At 46.6% G+C, this 15,853-nt stretch overlaps 1 protein-coding gene across 12 annotated transcripts in view; it reads left to right on the forward strand.

Moving 5' to 3' along the window:
* KALRN (kalirin RhoGEF kinase) overlaps positions 1 to 15,853 on the forward strand; it is a 694,786-nt gene that overhangs the window by 524,418 nt on the left and 154,515 nt on the right. For all 12 annotated transcript variants that reach the window (XM_030802195.1, XM_030802198.1, XM_030802200.1 and 9 more), the window contains exon 34: positions 2,663 to 2,909. In XM_030802195.1, the coding sequence (XP_030658055.1) occupies positions 2,663 to 2,909 (247 nt within the window). The remainder of the gene's footprint in view (positions 1 to 2,662; positions 2,910 to 15,853) is intronic.

Below are 15,853 nucleotides of genomic sequence, written 5' to 3' on the forward strand. Positions count from 1 at the left end.
AGTGGGTCTTGTATCTGGGTGCCATGCTGGGCTGTTTGCAACTAGAGCTTCAGGCCCCTTCTGCTCTAACAGTCTGCAAAAGGACTACACTCATCCCTGGACTCAACCATGTTGCCCTGAAAGGGCTGCAAGTTGCATCCCCAGCTATGTGTGAGCTTGGCCTCAAGAAGCAACCCTGAGCCCCTGGCATTGTCAAAGAGGAGCAGCTCCACTGAGATGCAGAAGCTCAGTGATAGAGAGTCTCTCAGTTAGAAAGAATTTCAGTCATCTACGCCGGCATTCTACAGAGTCCATTAGTGAGGTGGAATCAAATTAGTGGGATGTCAACAGCAATCGAGAAAAACATCAAATAGAATGTCAGAGTGGAGCTTGTGTTTCAGTGATATATCTATTCACATGTAGTGTTCCCTGGTCAAAATATGAAATGTATTTCTTACAGAGCACTTTGGGATCTGAATCCCAGCACTTTGAGAGACTGAAGCAGGAGGATCAGTTGAGCCCAGGAGTTCAAGACAAACATAGTGAGACCATGTCTCTACAAAAAAAAAAAAAAAAAAATTAGCTGGGTGTGGTGGTACACACCTGTGGTCCCAGCTACTCAGCAGGCTGAGGTGGGAGGATCGCTTGAGCCAGAGAGGTAGAGGCTGCAGTGAGCCAAGATTGCACCACTGCATTCCAGCCTGGGTTTCAGAATGAGACCCTGTCTAGGGGCAGTGGAAGGTATTCCCAGGCCCTAACCCAGGCCTACTGAATCATGATGTGTGATTGAGGGGTGGAGCAAGAGAAGGAACTGCTAGGGAATCTCCATTCTATTAGCTCTCTACATGATTTTTATGTATACTCAATGCCCAACCACTGATACTGACATTTCTGAGCTTGAATTTCCTGATGTATGAGATGGAGATGATAGTACCACCTGGTCATTGTGAGGACCAACTGAATAATTAATGTAAAGGTATTTTGCTAACTGTAAAAGTACTCTAGAGATTTGAGGTGTCTCCATCCCACAAAATCCTTCTCTATATGATGTTTTTAAGGAGGGTAGCACCAGGAGAGTGGGGGAGTGAAGACTGCATTTAATGGGACCAGGAGAGTTAAATGGAAAAATATTTTCTTCTGTCTCCTTCCACCTACCTTCTGTCCTGCAGATTTCCTGATTTGATCCCAATGACAGTCCTATGGGGACGTGGTTAGCACAGACTCCCTGCCCTGTAACTTGTGGTGATGCATATTGCCGACATCAGTCTGATGCATTATTTTAACCTTTTCAAGCCCCCTCTGACATCGAAGTCCCTTTAGTGGAAATTTCTCACAGTCCTGAATGCTGAGCTTTTGGTCTGGTGGGACTATTAATTATCTACTCACTGTGGCATTCACTGTGTATGCCATTGGGCAGAAGCTTCCCAGAATGCATGTGAAATGGCTACACAACATATTTGGACAAGTGCATTAATATGGCCACTGGTGCAGAAAATTTGGGCCCCGAAGTCTTAAATCAGAGATGCACAGACTGAAGTTGAATTCCTGGAGGTGGTGCAGGGACTTTGCCTCCAAACTGCTTTTGGGGTGAACTTTAGAGGATAGCAGGCTACCAAGCTGGGCCTCAGCCTCCTCATTCCTTCCCTTCCCTACCTGTCACTCTGCCTCTAAGTGCAGCTGCTCTTCCAAGAGGGAGACTGTACTTAGTTCTATGAGACAAACTAATAACCGAATGGATTCTCATGGAAATATGAAGCCGGAAGAAAGGGGGGGAAGTGGGGCCAAATCCCCAAGGTGACAACGTGAGAAGTCTCAGCATTCAGCCAGTAGGGGTTGTTCCTGTCAACCCCTTTTATTGGTTCTGCCCCAGGATCAGTGAAGTAGGAAAATGCCAGAGTGGAGCCAAGCCAGCATGGAGCATGAGGGCTGGGCTTATGTTCCTAAGTAAGAAGTGGCCCATCTTTCCTTCTGATTCTTCCTCCTGGTCCCCAGTGCCTGAGCCTTTGAGGCTGTTCCCCTCCCAGACAGACATTGCTTTACTTCTGCCTTTGAATTGAAGCCCCATTCTTTTTGTAGTCCTCGTAGCCTCGATTTTAGGCTGATGGCTCCAGTAAGGGGTGGGGATGGGAGGTTTTCAGGGGTTAGAAGGAAGGAAGGTTGTCTCTTCCATTATTCCCTATCATCTAGTGAGAATCTAGTGGGAGGGGTGACTTAGAATAGATGCCCATACAATAGGAGTCTGAGGGTGGTAGTCAGGGCAGGGACAAGGCACAGGGTAGAACCCTTGGAAGGAGTAAAGGGGCATACAGGGAAGGGGTTTAACGGCACAATTAGCTGAAGCTTGACAAAGGAATAATGAGCTCTAACGAAGCAAGAGGAATTAGAATCAAAGCCCTGGTTCTGGGCAGGCTTCAGACCGTGGCTACAGCTAGAAAGCCTGAGTGATTGAATAGCACTGTGCTAATTACATTTTTGTCTTGTTTTCTTTCCTGTTCTCAACTCTCCTTTTCATTTTCTGCCATCTCTCCGCCCTAAACACCATTTTTCCCCTTTATTCCCCTTCTGTTCCTCCTTACCTCTGCTCTCACACATCCTTCGTCCCCTCTCACCAACCCTCTCCCGTATTTCTCCCCGCTTCCTCCATGCCCTCCTGTTCTACTCCCTCCACCACCACCCTCCAAAGCTCTCTGGCGGATGTGAGCTGACGGTGGTCCTCCAGGACTTCAGTGCAGGCCACAGCAGCGAGCTGACCATCCAGGTGGGGCAGACGGTGGAGCTGCTGGAGCGGCCCGGCGAGCGGCCCGGTTGGTGTCTGGTCCGTACCACGGAACGGAGCCCGCCCTTGGAGGGTCTGGTCCCCAGCAGCGCCCTGTGCATCTCACACTCCCGAAGCAGCGTGGAGATGGACTGCTTCTTCCCCTTGGTGAAAGGTAGGAGAACAGAGCGGGGGGCGGGAGGTACAGACCAAGGAGGCCATGAGCGCTGGCCTGACTCTAGCTGAAGACCACCATGGAAGTGACCTGTCTCACGGACCCGTTTTTACCCTGTGGGGTTTCTTTGGGACCTGATTGTGAAGTGAATGGGTTGGGAACTTGGAGAGGAAGAGCTCCTGAGTAACTGTGTGTGACCTTGGGAAAGTCATTTAGCCTTCCCAAGTCAGTTTCATCTTAGAAATGAAGGTTGAATTAAGTAACCTCTAAGATCTCTTCCAGTTTTCCCATCATATCACGCTACACTTGGAAAAGTCCTCTTCTACCTTTGGCCAAATATGGCTTAGACTCATCCTTTCTCCACTGACCCACTCCCCCTCCACAGCAACTTCTGGCTGTCTGACCCCCCACCAAGTACTCACATGCTGACCTGGAGACACCAGGCACACCCAGGGAGGAGCCACAGCTGAGTCAGATCTGATCCTGCCCTCAGCCCAGCCAGGGTTTGAGGTGCATGACTCCTTTGTGTGCCTTCAACAGATAAAGTATTCTAGCCTTGGCTTTTATTGTATGTAAGCTCTGTGTTCCCTTCACATGCCTGTTTACTCACTTTTTCTCATGCCAGGGAGACTAAACTCCTCATGACAGTGTTTCTTTAGGGGTGGTCTCTGGATTAGTAATATCAGCATGCCCTGGGAACCTGTTAGAAATGCAGGTGCCAGCCTGGGCAACATAGTGAGACCCTGTCTCTACAAAAATTTAAAAATGCAAGGTGGCACATGCCTGTAGTCCCAGCTACTTGGGAGGCTGAGGCAGGAGAATCACTTGAACCCGAGAGGCTGAGGTTGCAATGAAGCTCCAGCAAGCCAAGATCATGCCACTGCACTCCAGCCTGGGCAACAGAGCGAGACTCTGTCTCAAAAAAAAAAAATTAAAAAATTAGCTGGGCAAGGTGGTGTTCACTTGTAGTCCCAACTACTCAGGGCATGGTGAGGCAGGAGGATCACTTGAGCCCAGGAGTTTGAGGCTGCAGTGAGCTATGATTGCATCGCTGCACTCCAACCTGGCTGACAGAGCAAGACCCCACCTCTAAAAATAAAAAATCAAAGTTAAAAAAAAAGCCAAGTACAGTGGCTCACACCTGTAATCCCAACACTTTGGGAGGCTGGCTTGAGGCTAGGAGTTTGAGACCAGCCTGGGCAACATAGTGAGACCCTCAGCTCTACAAAAATAAAAAATTTTAGCCAGGCGTGGTGGCACACACCCATAGTCCCAGCTACTCAGTGGGGGGCTGGGGCAGGAGGATCACTTGAGCCTGGGAGGACAAGATTGCAGTAAACCATGCACACCACTGCACTCCAGACTAGGTGACAGAGCAAGGTCCTGCCTCAAAAAGTTTTTTTTTTTAATTTAATTTTAAAAAAGAAAGAAACGCAAATGATCAGAACCCCCACTCCTCCAGAGCTGGTGGGTCCCAACAGTCTGTGTTTTAACAAGGCCTCCAGGTGGCTCTGATGCACATTTGAGTTTGAGATCCACTGATTTGTGAAGTCCAAGTGGCAGAGGCCTTGCAGCCAAGCATTTTACACTGAGGAAGCCAAAGTCAGGCCTTAGTTCTGGGCTTATTTTTGTAGCTGGCCAGGTAATCAGCAGCAGGGATGCCTTCTATGCAGACCTGTGCTAGATATTTCTAGGAGAGGAAGATGGGGATGAGGGTCAGTATGGAGACCTGCTGCAGGCTTGCTGATGGTTACTGTGAACTCAGAACATGTTTAAAACGCTCTGGTGTCTGGAGTGCCATCTGGTCTACCTCCAAAGCCTGACTTCCTTTCTTCCACTAGATGGCAACAGCAGGCTGCATTGTTTGTGCTGCATCCAGCCTTCCAGGGTTTTTTCCACCAGGAGAAAAATGTCAGCTAAAACCGCCGCCCTGATTCTCCTCGTGCCCTCCACTCCCAATTTAGTCATTGCCTGCTTTCCCCCCTATCCTCTGAGGACTAAGGGGGGACTGTGTCAGGAAGTTGTGTGGGAATTTGAAATTACAGGCCCAAGAGGAAAATCAAGGAAATTCAGGAATCTGGTTCCGCTTGAAGTCTAGCCAAGAGGAGAACAGGGTACACAGAAGGTAGATTGTGAGGGTAAAATGAGGTAACGGAGACAAAACACAGCAGTGCCTGGCATTCAATGCACCTTAGTTGTCACGATAAGTTTTTGCTATTATATCATTTGCCATAGATTATCCAGCAAAATAACTACACACTCCCACAAGTCCAGTTGAGAGACGCATCTGCAGAGACGAAACCAAGCACAGCAATTCATTTGCCGCAAAAGGCTAACGTTCCTTGGATCCCCAGATGTGGGTCGTTTTCATCAAGAGGGACTCAGCTTCAAGGGAAGACGAGATTTCCTGACCTAGACCTGGCCTCCTAGCCTGAGGCTGGGTAAAATGTGCACTCCCTCCCTGCTGGGGCTGCCACATGTGCAACTTGGCAGGAGCAAACCCAAGGTGGAAAATCAGAGAGCAGTGTCAGAGTCAATCTGTGATCCCGAGGCGGGAGGTGGAAGCATTCAGGGTAAGAACTGCACAGGACTAGGGATTCTGTCTACTATAGGACAGATTAGTGGAGCTTTAACTAAAAATAGGAGCTGAAGACCAGGAATGGAAAATAGAGGCAAGAGACAAAGCTGGGAGGGAGGCTGTCATAGAACTTTCCAGCTAACTCTGCTAACCAGCATAGCTTCTTAAAGGTACCAGCAGTGCCTATCACCCATTTCTTTGGCTCTTTTTATTTCCAGCTTGGTTCCTGTTTCCCCAAGCTTAGGCCAGTTATGCTGAGCCTTCAAATGGCAACCTGTGAGGTCTTACTATCTTCTCACCCATGTGAGCTCTGAATACAGAGGTCCCCGACTCCCAATAGTCAAGGACCTAAGTCGGCCAGGCGCAGTAGCTCACTCCTGTAATCCCAGTACTTTGGGAGGCTGAAGCAGGTGGATTGCTCAGGCTCAGGAGTTCGAGACCAGCCTGGGCAACATGGCAAAACCCTGTTTCTACAAAAAAAAAATTTTAAAATTAGCCAGGTGGGGTGGCGTGCACCTATATAGTCCCAGCTACTCGGGAGGCTGAGGTGGGAGGATCACCTGATCCCAGGAGACTGAGGCTGCAGTGAACCATGATCACGCCACTGTGCTCCAGCCTGGGTGACAGAGTAAAACCCTGTCCCAAAAAAAAAAAAAAAAAAGGACCTAAGTCTGCATTCTCCATGGAGCATTCCTTATGCCCTCAACTAGACCCCATTTGAAAGTATGTGCAGTCATGCACATGGCCCAGGATCAAAACCCTTTCCCTCTCTCTCTGGGGTCTGCCCAGAGTGTTGGCCTTAGCTAAGACCCAATAAGCTGTTCCTTCTCTTATTCCAGCTGGCTGCCTGCTGGCAAACCGCCTTTTCTTCTCTCAGCAGTAATTTGTCTCCAGTGGGTGCTTTACCTTATAAGTTATGCACAACTAGATTGAGAATAAAATGTTCCTCTGGGGTTTGTGGAATAGGACAGAATGGTCTCATCTGGTGTCAGGAGGTTGGAATCAATTCCTTTTTCAATTCCCGTAAGAGAACTGGCCCTCTTAGCATTTGCAGAGAGCACCAAGTCAGCACTCTCGCAGGCTGTGTGAAGCAGGGACTATGTGTGATGGCTAAGCACCTTGTGAGTGCTCAGGCCATGACCATCACCCCGGAAACGGGGACAAAAGAACCACAGGATGGTTCTTGATGATCCACTAAAACAGGGTTCTCAATGGTGGCTACACATAAGAATCATCTGGGAGCTTTTCCAAATGACAATGCCCAGACCCGACCTAGAACAAATGGAATCAGAATCTCTGGATGGGGCCTGAGGGTCAGTATTTTCAAGTGTTCCATAAGTGAATCTAAGGTGCAGTCAGGGTTAAGAACCACTGCACTAGCCCGGTCTCCTCTCTTCCAGGAGAACACTCAGGCTCAGGAAAGCAAGGTGACCTCCCCGAAGCCACAGGGAGTCTGTGGCCGAGCTGGTGCAGAACAGGGCTCCCAGCACCTGTTGGGCTTCTGGGTAGTGCTAGGGCTCCTCTCTGCCCTTCCCTCCTCTGCCTTCTGTGGGAGCAGTGGTTGGTTATTTCCTCCTGATATGTCTTGGTGTCATTCATGACGGGGTTGGTGAAAAACAGTGGGGCTGTGTGACAGAATTGGGGTGGGGCTGCCTTTCCTTCTACTTTACTGCCACTCTGACATCTTAGGGCTTCTCACTGGGATTGGGCCCTCCAGCCCTAGTCCTGCCTTTCCACAGTCCCCTCTCACTTTCACAGCAGCAGGTGGTGGAGGGCAGCACCTCCCAAGAGGCGAGCCTTTGTAGCAGTGGTTTCCAACTCTGGATGCACCTTAGAAACCACCTGGAGGAGGTTTCTAAAAATACTGATGCCTCATACCCACCCCAGAACAATTACTCCAGCTGCCAAGGACCTGGACATCAGTATATTTTTAAGTTCTTTTGTGAAAAAAAAATAAAAAGAAAAAAATTAGCCAGGCATAGTGGCATGCACCTGTAGTCCCAGCTACTCAGGAGGCTGAGATGGGAGGACTGCTTGAGCCTGAGGGTTCAAGGCTATAGTGAGCTGTGTTCACGCCACTGCACTCCAGCCTGGGCAAAAGAGTGAGACCCTATCTCAGGGGGAAAAAAAAGAAGAAGAACAAACTTGGTGATTCTGATGTTCCCTTAGGGTTGAGAACCACTGCTTTGTGGACTCAGCACCCCCAGGGTGTCAAGCTTAGGAGATACTTAAAGATGTATTAGAAGGGTTGAGGGTTAATATCCAGATTATAAAAAGAACTCCTGCAACTCAACAACAACAACCAAAAACTAAATTTAAAAATGCGCAAAAGACTTAAACAGAAATTTCTCCAAAGAAGATATGCAAGTGACCGATAAGTACATGAAAAGATATTCAACATCATTAATTATTGCTAGAAAAATGATAATCAAAACAACAATAACATGTCACTGCAAAGGATGGCTATTGTTTAAAATGTGCACACACAAAATAACAAGTGTTATGAGGATGCAGAGAAATTGGAACCCTTGTATGCTGCTGGTGGGAATGCAAAATGGTACAGCTGCCATGGAAAACAGTATGGGATTCCTCAAAAAAGTAAAAATAAGATTATCGTATCATCTAGCAATCCAGCATCTGAGTATATATCCAAAGGAATTGAAAGCAAGGACACAAACAGAAATTTGTACACCCATGCTCATAGCAGCATTATTCACAACAGTCAAAAGGTGAAAGCCACCCCAGTGTCCAGCAACAGGTGAATTGAATATATACATACAATGGGATACTCTTCAGCCTTAGAAAGTTAGGAAATTCTAACACATGCCACAACATGAATGAACCTTGAGGACATTAGGATAAGTGAAATAAGCCAGACACAAAAGGACAAATACTATATGATTCCATTTAAATGAAATACCTTGAGTAGTCAACTTTTTAGATGTAGAAAGAATGATGATTGCCAGGGGCTGGAGGGAATAAGGAATTAGTGCCTGTTAGGTACAGAGTTTCAGTTTTGCAAGATGAAAAATGCTCTGGAGACGGATGGTGATGACGGTTGCATGACAATGTGAATGGACTTAATGCCACTGAACTGTACACTTAAAAATGGTGAGAATGGCTTTTTAAAACGTATTGTTCCTGGGTACTTCTGCCCCAGGCTCCAATAACCAGTCTAGGTTCTTCTGTACCTGGCTGTACAGGACACCTGTGTTCCTTTTCCTGTGCACTTTCTTCCCTGGCTGGGGCTGAGGGTCTGGAGAAGCTGTAAGGAAATACCTCTCTGCTTATGAAACCAAGCCCAAGGCTTCCCCTGTGAGCCTCAGAAGCAGATGCTCTAGAGGAGAGGGGCAGTGGCCCATGGCACCCCTGACTTGCTCTTGAGGAGTCCTCTCCCTGGGGGCCTCCTGATGATTTCTGCTGTTACCACCTACCTGGCCTCAGGAACAGCTTCCCCATGCTGTGGAAGGTGGTGGAGAACAGTGGATAAAACTTGGGCTCTGAAGGCAATTACCATCAACAGCCTGAGAATGCTGGGCAAGTTTGATACTGTCAACCTGTGTTAAGCGTGTCACCAACTCACAAAAATACCTAACATTTACTGAGCTTTACCATGGGCCAGGTTCCGGGTTGCTTTAATGCTAATAGCAATAATATTTTCCTCATCTTACAGATAAAGACACTGAGTCTTAAAGAGATTAGGTAACATGCTCAAAGTCACATAGCTGACAAGCAGTGGGCCTAAATTTGAACCCACACCTGTCCATTTCCCAAGGTCTCACTTTACCACTGTGTTCTACACCCTCCCAAGTCTGAAAGCCTTTGAGACAGGCACTTTATTCTCCCATCTGACTTGGCTTGTTAGCCAGTCTAGCTGAATCTAAAGAGCATCAACCCCATTATAGTTACACATACCCACTTTCCCACTCTCACTCTCACCTCTGGCCCCAAATGCCCCACTCTCCAGGTGGAGTAGCAGCAATCAGAGACAGATTTTGTCCTGTGGGTGCTTTGCCAACTAATAAGATTCTGATGTCCTCGGCTGGAGCTGAATGACTACAAGGAGCACTCTGGACAGCAGGCTGAGCTTAGTCCAACTCTGATAGCGGCCTGCCAACCCCTGGTGCTGGTCCAGCCTGTCCAACAGATTGTCTGCAGGATGGAAGTCCCCTGCACTTTCTGCTGCCAGGAGCCAAAACGCCAAAAAGTTTGGGCTCCTCTGCCTACTAGGAGAGTCCTCCAAAGGTCTTTCTCTACCTCTTACTTTTCAGTATAATTCTGCATTAGGAGCCCTACCCTCAGGTTTTTCATTTATTCCATAATGCCTAACATGGCTTCATTGTGAGAGGCTAAAAAAATAATTGGAGGATGAATATTCCCTAAACATTTCCTTTCAGGTACGAAGTGACATGTTACAAATTGCAGCTTGCTGATTTACTTCATCCTACAATCCTCAATTGCAGGATTGAAGTACGATCCTTCAATCCTCTTCATTTGTATAAGATTGTACTTGTAATTGACTAGATGTGAGGTAGTCATTTGAGATTCAGAACTCACTTCCTCATAGAAGCAAAAGTATACATGGGAGTATGATCAATGAAGGTGAGAACGGGTTTCCACACTAGCCCACAACATTTTCCTTTATATTAGCATAGCTGAATTACACTATGTTTGCAATGAAAAGGTGTGGTATGGTATTTTTAAAAATTATAATACTGTTGGGTAAGAATAGCTGAAACCCAAAAATAATGCATTTGAATAAGAAATGTAATTTATTTGAGTACTGATACTTTTTGAAGAAAAGTGTGTTTAAACATAGATGGAGAGAGTCTAAAAGGAGCTCCTTGACATTTTTCAGAATTATAAAAATTTAGAGTTGAAACTTACTCTTTTTATAACTGGATAAAACTGGTTCTTGATTAATTTCACTCCAGAACATTGGCTTCTTTTGGCTCCTGGGGTCTTAGAATTGAAAAGCAGGTGAAAGGTGTTCTAGCTCACTCTCTTTCCTAATACAAGAAACCCCTTCCACAACGCCCTTGACAAGTGGTCAGCTAAGCATTACTTGAGCACTTCTAGGGACTGGGAGCTTATTACTTCTAGAGCCTGTTGGATTTTAGTGCAATTCTAAGGGCTAGAATATTCCTCATATATAGCACTGAAATCCAAACACTTTCTACCCACGTCTCCTTCTATTCTCCCCCGTCTGAGCCCCGAGTGTAAATCCACCAGTGCTAATTATTATTCTCCCTCTCCTTCTGATCTGTATCTAGAAGAAAGTAATACAATTTGCAGATAAAATGTTAAACACTTCTTTCCTAAGCTATACAAGCCTAGCAATTTCTCCATAAATCCTTTTATTAAACGCTTAGAGCAGAACAAAATGTTTTTAATTAAATTCAACAATCCTGACTTGTTTAAAGTGATTGTTTGTGTTTATGGATTAATAGTCCTTTCCGACATCCTTGGATTTGAGAACTTCACAGTCCGTCCTTACCCTTGAACTTTGGGCATCCCCTGGTTTCTCACTCACAGACACCTGATCTGTTGTCCTCTCTGGGCGTAGAGCTTAGAGGCAAGTGCCTTCCACTCTGAGACTCTCTACAGGCTGGGCTTTTTTCCTAGTTATTCCCTACAGTCATTCATATTGTCATTTGTTCTAAAGTAGCATTTTTATTACCTTTTATTCATGTCTTCCTGAATTACCTCTAGGATCCTTTCCACTTCTAAAAATGTCTGTTTTTTTCTCTCTGCATCAGGTAATTACCTTTGTTAATTTAAAGGGATTAACCAAAGTATCCTGTGTTTATTTTTTTTTATTTATTTTGGAGACACAGGGTCTCACTCTATTGCCCAGGCTGGAGTGCAGTGGCAAGTAGCTGGGATCACAGGTGCTTGCCACCATCCCTAGCTAATTTTTGTATTTTTTTGTAGAGATGAGGTTTCACCACGTTGCCCAGGCTGGTCTCGAACTCCTGAGCTCAAGCAATCTGCCTGCCTTGGCCTACCAAAGTGCTGGGATTACAGGTGTGAACCACCGTGCCCAGCCAAAGTATCCTATTTTTGACGCATATAGGCATAGCATAAATATCTTCATTTTGAGGTCCAGTTTTTTAGTTTGGGGTGTATGAAATCTCCATTTTTGTAGCAAAAAATGGTTGAGACTGGGTGCAGTGGTTCACATCTTTAACCCCAGCACTTTGGGAGGCCAAGGCAGGTGGATCACTTGAGTTCAGGAGTTCTAGACCAGACTGGGCAACATGGTGAAACTCCATTTCTACCAAAAATACAAAAAATTAGCTGGGCATGGTGGCATGTGCCTGTGGTCCCAGCTGCTGGGGGTGGGGGTGGGGGAAGGGCTGCAGTGGGAAGGGAGGCGGAGGTTGCAGTGAGCCTAGATTGTGCCACTGCACTCCAGTCTGGGTGACCAAGCAAGACCCCATCTCAAAAAAAAAAAACCAAGTTGAATGTCAGCAATTTCAATTCCAAATGGCCCAACCTAATGTATTGTAATCTACTGTTTTTTTCCTTAAAAGGGTACTGGCAAATCTTTGAAAACGGAAGAGAATTTAGTTCTCAGGGAATCAGATGGGGTGGGAAGAGGACAGGGTATGGAATGAGAAGCCACTTATTTTGAGTAGAATGTCACTTAATCTTCCTGGATTTAGCTTCCACATTTATGCAAAAGGAAGCTGATAAAAATGCCTATGTAACAAACAGAGTTGCTGGGAGGCTCAAGGGTGGAAATGTTAAGTAAAAGTGATTTTTAAACTGTGAGGTTGGTTTTATTATTATGTGCACAGGCTGATTGTTTAGGATAAAACAAAAGTTGTCTGTGGCTTTACCTCGGTATGCAGTAGACTATAAAAAGATGGTCTGTCTGTAATCCCAACACTTTCAGAGGTTGAGGCAGGAGAACCACTTGAGCCCAGGAGTTCCAGACCAGCCTGGGCAACAGAGTGAGACCCCGTCTCTAGGAAAAATTTTTAAAAAGCCGGGCATGGTAGTGAGTGCCTATAGCCTCAGCCACTTGGAGGGTTGAGGTAACAGGATCACTTGAGCCCAGGAGGTCGAGCCTGCAGTGAGCTGTGGTTGAGCCAATGCACTCCGGCCTGGGCAACAGAGCGAGACCCTGTCTCCAAAAAAATGTCTTGGGGTAGAAGACCTGAGTCTGAATCCTGGCCACTGGCTAGATGATGACCTTGGGTAGGACACTTAAAATCTATGAAATAAGCCAGATGTGATCACACACCTGTGGTCCTAGCTGCCTGGGACGGGAGAGAGGATGGTTTGAGTTCAGTGCTGCAGTGAGCTATGATTGCACAACTGCACTCCAGCCTAGGCAATGGAGCAAGACTCCGTTTCTAAAAATTCTAATTTTAAAAAAATCTGTGAAATTGATTAATAGCACTTAAACTCCAACAAGGTAGACTTTGCAGCCCAGTATGCCCCAATTAATGTGAAGTTCCCTGCCTGCTCTTTGTCTAAGTTCTGATACCTCTATAGGGCTGAGTACAGGGTGTTTCCAGCCTGAATCATCCCCAGCATTGTTCAAGGGGTCAGGGTTCTCTTTCTAGTTTCCATTGGTTTTCTTTTTTCTTTTTTTTTTCCCCAGACAGGGTCTCATTCTATCGCCCAGACTGGAGTTCAGTGGCATGATCAGGCCTCACTGCAGCCTTGACCTCCCAGGTTCAAGTGATCCTTCTGCCTCAGCAACCCCCAAGTAGCTGGGACTACAAGTGCGAGCCATTGCACCTCCATAGGTTTTCAGAGGCCCCAGCATAACCTCCTGTCTGCGCTGGCTCCCTTCCCTCAGTCTCTATTCCTAACCTACCCTGGGTCCTTTCCACAGTCCACCAACAGCAGGTCCATCTAGCTCTGTGATTTCCCAAGAAATAATGGCTTAATCCTCTCATAACTTTCTTTTGACTTTAACCCAGAGGATTGATATAATATTTGATATATTTGAGCTAAAAATTCAAGTTTTTCCTTAGCTTGTACCTCTGGCACCTCTCCATGACCTATTCTCTGTCATTAATTCTGTGGTACTTGAAGGTAACATTTGGACCACATTATGGAGATGGGCTGACCTGTGTGATGGGGGTTGTGCTGACACTGTGAGTGTTGGGTGTATATGAGAGGACCACTCTTTAATTCAAAGAAGGGTAGGACAGAGAGGAGTTTCGTGGAAACTGCCTCAGGCCTACTTTGTTCTGGTTGAGATGTCCCGCCTGTGGCTACATCCATCTAATACTATTTAGGACATGAAAGGGCTTAGAATCAAAGCCTCAAATAGGAACATGTCAGGCCAGGCCACATCCTTCTCTAAATACAACTCAGTGTCATGCTGCCTCCAAGTAGAACTGAAGCAGGAAGACCCAGGTGTCCAGGCAAAGAGCTGGTCTCTCTGGGTCCCTCTGCAGAGATCTTGCATTTTTCCTTTTTGTAGCCAGCCTGCTGGCTTATGTTAAATGCCAATTTCAACAGCATGTTTTCATGCCTGCTGGTGCCCACTGTAAATCTGTGACATCTACATGATGATAATGCCCCTTATCATCCAGAGGTGAAGTCAGGGGGAAACTTGAATATGCTCTTTGGAGCCACATGAACCAGCTGATGGAGCTCAGAGCTAAAATGAGAGCCTCAGGATTTGATCCCAGAGAAGAAAGGCTGCCACAGACTGCTTTCTGAGAAGAAGCTGGAGATGATAGAGAGGAGGTTACCCCAGCAAACAGAATGTTCCCCCAGAGGAAAGAGGATGCAGTTTTCTTGCTTACAGCTAGCTAAGCTGAAAGCACTTTCCCCCTAGAAGAACACGGGGACCCAGGAATGACATGCACTGAATGTGACTTGGGGAAAAGAGAAGGCAAGGCAGTGGTCTGGACAATCTTGGGATGTGCCCATCCTGTCTGCTCAGGGAAGGGCAGAGATGGGAGGCCTTCAAAGGCCTTGAGGAGCAGCCCTTGCAGGCCACAGCTCTAGGAGCCCTCAGCAACAGGATTCTGCAGGACAGAGCAGTCAGCACCCTCCTCTCACTGCCACACTGCATTCCCTGTGTCACTTGCTCCTTGAGAACAACTCCTCACCGAGGATCTATGTGGGGGTGAAACTGCAGCCTTAACCCAAACCCTGCAAACAAGTGTGAGAAGTCTTTCCATTTACTACTAATTGCCATTCTGAATACCAGCCCTCTGCCTTATAGGCAGTGATTGAACAGCCTGCCCCTTTCTTTGCCCTCGTGGTAGGACTGGGTTGTCTTGTTTTCTCCCCATGTCCACTAACCCCAGCCATAATCTTGATTCTAAGATTGTGCCCACTTGTCTTACTTTCCACATGGCCCTCTAGGTTACAGGAAGTCTGGCTCCTCACCTTTGTACACAGGAGGGTGAATAGATAATTGCCGTTGCTTGCCCCCAGCTGCAGGGATGTGGCCCAGGCTGAAGACCCGTCTCAGCTCAGAATGTTCCAGTGTCTCCTGTCTCATTTCGAGTAAAGTGAAGTCCTTTCTGTGACTGCAAAGAGGCTCCACAAAACCTGTTCTGGAGCCTATTCTCTGACTTCATCTCCTATATATTCATTTCCTGTTGCTGCTGTAACAAATGACCATGAACATGGTGGCTTCAAACAACAACACAAACTTATTATCGTACAGTTCTGTGGGTCGGAAATGCAACATGAGTCCCCATGGGCTAAAATCGCAGTTTCAGCAATCAGGGCCACATTCCTTTTTGTAGGCTGTTAGGGAAAAGCTGTTTCTTGCCTCTTCCAGCTTCCAGAGACCACCACACTTTCTCCATCTTCAAAGCCAGCAATGTTGCATCTTTCTGATCCTCCTTCCATAGTAATCTTTCCCCTGGGCCACAGTGGGAAAGGTTCTCTGCTTTTAAGAACACCCACAATTACACTGTCCTCACCAGAATGATCCAGCATAATCCCCTTACCTCAAGGTCCCTAATGGAATCACATTTGCCATATAAGGTAACATATTTATAGGTTCTGGAGATGAGGATGTGGACATCTTTGGGGGATATTATTTTGTCTACCATTCACCTGACCAGCCTGCCTCACTGAGCCATTCACCAACCAAGCCACGCATACGCTCACCTCAGGGCCTGACCTTTTGTTCCCTCTGCTTGGAACACGCCAGATACCCCAGATCCTCAGGTACCTGGATGTCTTGCTGTCACACTTCCTTAGAGAGGTCTTCCCTAACTCCCACCCTCTCCCATCACAGTATACTCCCTTCTCTGTTTTACTTTTCTTCATTGCATTTATCACTACCTGACATATTTGTTAATATTCCTCTGCAAATCCCCCCTACCAATACAGGGATTTTGTCTATTGTGTTCATTGCCCTATCCCCAGC

This window comes from Nomascus leucogenys, chromosome 21 (assembly GCF_006542625.1).
Source record: "Nomascus leucogenys isolate Asia chromosome 21, Asia_NLE_v1, whole genome shotgun sequence".
In the NCBI taxonomy this organism is placed as follows: Eukaryota; Metazoa; Chordata; class Mammalia; order Primates; family Hylobatidae; genus Nomascus; species Nomascus leucogenys.